The sequence below is a fragment of the Silurus meridionalis genome, chromosome 19 (assembly GCF_014805685.1).
Source record: "Silurus meridionalis isolate SWU-2019-XX chromosome 19, ASM1480568v1, whole genome shotgun sequence".
NCBI classification, from domain to species: Eukaryota; Metazoa; Chordata; class Actinopteri; order Siluriformes; family Siluridae; genus Silurus; species Silurus meridionalis.
Window position 1 is genome coordinate 13,525,628 of NC_060902.1, and position 4,299 is coordinate 13,529,926.

Sequence of the window (4,299 nt, forward strand, 5' to 3'; positions counted from 1 at the left end):
CCACCAGGAAGGAGGAAAAGAGGAAGGTCAAGGAGGAGGTTTATGGATGTGGTGAGGGAAGACATGCAGGTAGTTGGGGTGAAAGAGGCAGATGTAGAGGACAGGGGGGTATGGAGACGGATGATCCGCTGTGGCGACCCCTAATGGGAGCAGCCGAAAGAAGAAGAAGAAGATAAAGACAATGTGAAAATTAATACGAGTTCATGAGCGAATAATTCCTATTTATCCATACATTGACTTATTAATAGGATGTTATTTCTAGAGGAACTCGAGAATATTTTAGTACATAAAATGTTTTTTGTTGATTGAAATACAACTAAGCTAAGCTTTTGTTCTCCTTTTATCGTTCCATTTTCTCCTTCCAATCTTACTTTTTGAAGACAAGTACTTGTCAGGTGATCAGATAAATGAGACACTGCCTATCGAAATGTTGTTCCAGGATTACTGTGTAAAAAATACACTGCATTTAGAGTGGAAACATTTCTTGATAACAACATTTCAAGGACACTGAATAATGAAAAGAGACAGTACACTATTGTTTTCATTTCATCTTTTTATTTATCATTACAATACCACTGCAGCGAGGTACAGTTTCAGTACCCTGGTTTTGCTTTGTGCTAAATTTGCTTCTTTGCAATGAGCCATATCTTTTTGTTCAGCTCACAGTATTTGACTGACTCGCATGATTCAATGCCAGTTTTATACCCGTAGTTTTGGCTACAATTACTCAATAAGATCATATTCTAATAAGTGTTTTATTCAATATTTTTCATTTCTTATACAAATATTGTGGAAAAGTATGTAGAAGGTATAAAAGAATAATCATACCCATTAAATTAAAAGTGATTGTAAAGATACAGTGAGATTGAAAATTATACATAACAATAGGAAATATCAGGAATATGACAATTCCATCAGATGTGTTATTTACTGAAGTTTCACTGCAATTCCATTTAGCAACGACTTGATCTGAACAACTATTGGTTGACTGAATAAATGTTATGAATGTATAACATAAGCAAATAAATGACACCTGAAATAAGTTACTTGTACTGTAGACACTGAGCATATTGCCACCCTGATTAAATCAACAAGTTCATCCTGGCTGCACTGTTCTGGTTACAAATCTAAACTTAGATTAGTGTCAGTGAAACCAGTTCTGTGTTGAAAGGCGATAGTGCCTGGGATCTTTTCGACTCAGGCCTTCATTTTGTGCCCCTCTGTTCCTTGAACTTCTTTTATAATCTGTTTGGTGATGCATTTTTTCCCTTCTTGCCGGTGGCCGTGATGAATGTTCCTTTTGTGCGATTTCTCTCAATAGTTTTCTTCTAATCTTTCTAGGGCACCACACAAATTGCTCCTTTGGCTCAAAGTTCCAGAAGGCATATTTGATCAGTTCTTTTCGTTCAGATTTGTTCAGAACAGCAAACATAAAGTAGTCCAGAGCACTTTGCTTGACTTGTGGAAGTGTTCCTTTGACCAGAGTCTCTTCGAGGAAGAAGCGAACCAGCGGTTTCTGGTAGCGATCCAACCCCAGGATTCCTAGGCACTTTAGGATGCGAGTAATGCGAAGGTTGTTGTGTGAGTTTCTGTTATATAAAAGTCAAAATAAAAGTAAAATCAGCATTCAGGCTTATATTGCTAATGGAGATAAAGAAACCAAAGAAACAGCAGACAGCAATGACCTGTTAAGGTTTTCAAATCGCTCTTTCCAGTTTCCTGCACGTTGCACCTCTCCAGTTTTCTCGTTGACAAGTCGTATTCCATAGAAGTCCAACATGAGCTTGTAAGACTCCAGCAGTTTGTTCTTTAATTCATTATTGCTACGAAAATGCTGAAAAAAAAAAACTATTCAGCTTAAGTAAATCAAAAACAATACAATTTCAGTTTTAATAGTATACGAATCGAATGTGTTTTGCAAAACATTAAACAGTTGTATCTGAATCCAGTATTTCAATCCTTTCCGATTAGAAAAAAAAGCCTACCTGGATTTCTTCTAGGGTAAGGACATGTGCATATGAGTTTCCTCCTGGTTCTTGAATTGGAAACAACCTGTATAATGTACAGTGATTATTAATATCAGCACTGGTATAATTATTTATAGTTAATTCAGTATAACAGCACAAAAGCCATTCTGATATAAATTAGTATAAAACGGTATAAAAACAGTCTTATTTATATATTGGTTCAGTGGTCAAGGCTCTCTGCATAATGTTAATGATTGTACGCTGAGGGTTTTAAGCCCCAGCACTGCCAAGCTGCCACTGTTGGGCCCTTGAGCAGGGCTTCTAACCCTCTCTGCTCCAGGGGTGCTGTTTCATGGCTGACCCTGTGCTTTGACCCCAGCTTCTGAACAAGCTGGGATATATGAGAAATTTACTACGCTGTTATCTATATGTGACAAATAATGGCTATTATACTCTCGATTCTTTGACACAGAATGGTCAAATACAGTAAAACATCAAAACACAAAATGCATCCAGAGCAACAATATAAGCACTCGTGGAATGTGTCCAAGCTGATTAGTGGCGTGGAACTAAGACATTACTAATATGATTTACTTACCACTGAATATAAGAGTGTGCTCTTTCAAGCCTTGTGTAATCACCAAGCCAGTGCTTGTGATAGTCTTTAATATATACATCTTGAAGGAAACAGAAAAAAAACAATAACATTTTTTTTTTTAATAAGAAATGTTATATTTGCAATATATATTTACATTAATGAGTGTAAGTACTGCTATACCATCAGGGTGAGATGGTGATCTGTTCTGATAGAAATGAAGATTATGTTTTTCCTGCAAAAGCAAAATTATAATAATTAATCAAATCCAAATAAAATCCAAAAAAAAAAAAAAAGAAGAAAAAATGTATGTATGTGTGTATATATATATATATATATATATATATATATATATATATATATATATATATATATATATATATATAGTCCTTGAACTACAAAGTGTAAGTGCAACAATGAGCAATAAGTAATACTTACTTGACCAAGTGGTACCTGAATTTTGTTCTAAAACAAAACAAAACATTAGACAGATGTGAAAAACAGATAAAAACAGATACAAAAGTTGTCTTTTGCAGCAATCAGTGTAGTTTGAAGCATTAAAATGATCCACTTTTTCCCCGATATGGCTGGGACTGAAGGGCTGCGATTGTCTGATGGCTTCAAACTTGAAACTCACCTGACACATATGTCTGAACCTTTGCATGTCACTAGCAGCCCTCAGGTTTCTGGATGGTGTCCTTGTCTGCCAAAAAAAAAAAATGAATTGAAATCAAAGTAAATTCTACAATTTTGGGAGTTCAGTGTTAATAATAGTTCAGTGTTAACACTGTTCATAATAGCACCAGCTTACTCATAAGCGATCAGTTATACTTAGACTATAATTATAGTTTATAGGTTATGTATATATTGTGTATATGCTTATAAAAATGACACAAAAGGGAAAAATAGCAAGGAGACTCAGTTTTCTCAGGGAATAAGAATTAGTGTAATTTAAAACATACAATACTTCTTATATAAACAAACAAAAACAAACACAATGAAAGCACATGATCACATGAAATGTATGCAATATTTGCACCAGAGCTCAAATTCCAGTCTAACTCGTGTTGGACCACACCTTGTTTACAAATTCGCTCTTTGTAATACTTTCGCTTTAGACAGTCCCTACTGATAGATTTTCTTACTCATAATAAAACAATCCTACCATATTGTCTTTTTTTAACCAACAGTTTTGCGTCAATCATAACCAAATAACTCAAAATAAACAAGTAAACTTTACATTACCTCTGTCATACCGAACTTCCCTTCTTCATACTCATCGTCCCATGTGGAGTCATATTTATCATCAGGATCCTCCATGACACTTCTCTCACAGCCCATTCTATAGTACAGCATATAGAAAAGTAATGATCGGTCTTAGAGATCTTGAGAATGAACCAACTCGCCCAAGTGAAATCATAGCGCTGTCAAACCAGCTGCGCTCCACATTAGACCACGCCCACTTTTTTAAAAGGTAAGCCATTGCATGCAACAAAATTCAAGAACTGTAACCAACGACCATAGTTGCTGTCCCCTTCTTATCCAATCCACCTGATCCATCGCAAAGCCCTACCTCTGGCAAAGGTCTCCTCACTCTGTGTAGCTGAAGATGGTTCCACATGAACAGCCTAAAGATCCATGAAGTTACTGAGCTACTCAAGAACTATGGAATGGCTTTTGCATGAACAGTTTTGCATTTAACCATTGTTTAATAGTACTTAATAATGATAAAACTAT

At 35.5% G+C, this 4,299-nt stretch overlaps 1 protein-coding gene across 1 annotated transcript; it reads right to left on the minus strand.

Moving 5' to 3' along the window:
* Positions 1–538: 538 nt before the first annotated feature.
* On the minus strand, positions 539–4,001 carry LOC124402204 (opioid growth factor receptor-like). Its single transcript, XM_046875043.1, has 8 exons — positions 3,808–4,001; positions 3,200–3,265; positions 3,001–3,027; positions 2,746–2,797; positions 2,566–2,644; positions 1,986–2,052; positions 1,686–1,834; positions 539–1,589 (listed from the first exon to the last, which is right to left on the minus strand). Exons 1-8 carry the CDS (start codon positions 3,916–3,918, stop codon positions 1,145–1,147), a joined length of 996 nt encoding a protein of 331 aa, XP_046730999.1. The 5' UTR covers positions 3,919–4,001; the 3' UTR covers positions 539–1,144.
* Positions 4,002–4,299: the final 298 nt, after the last annotated feature.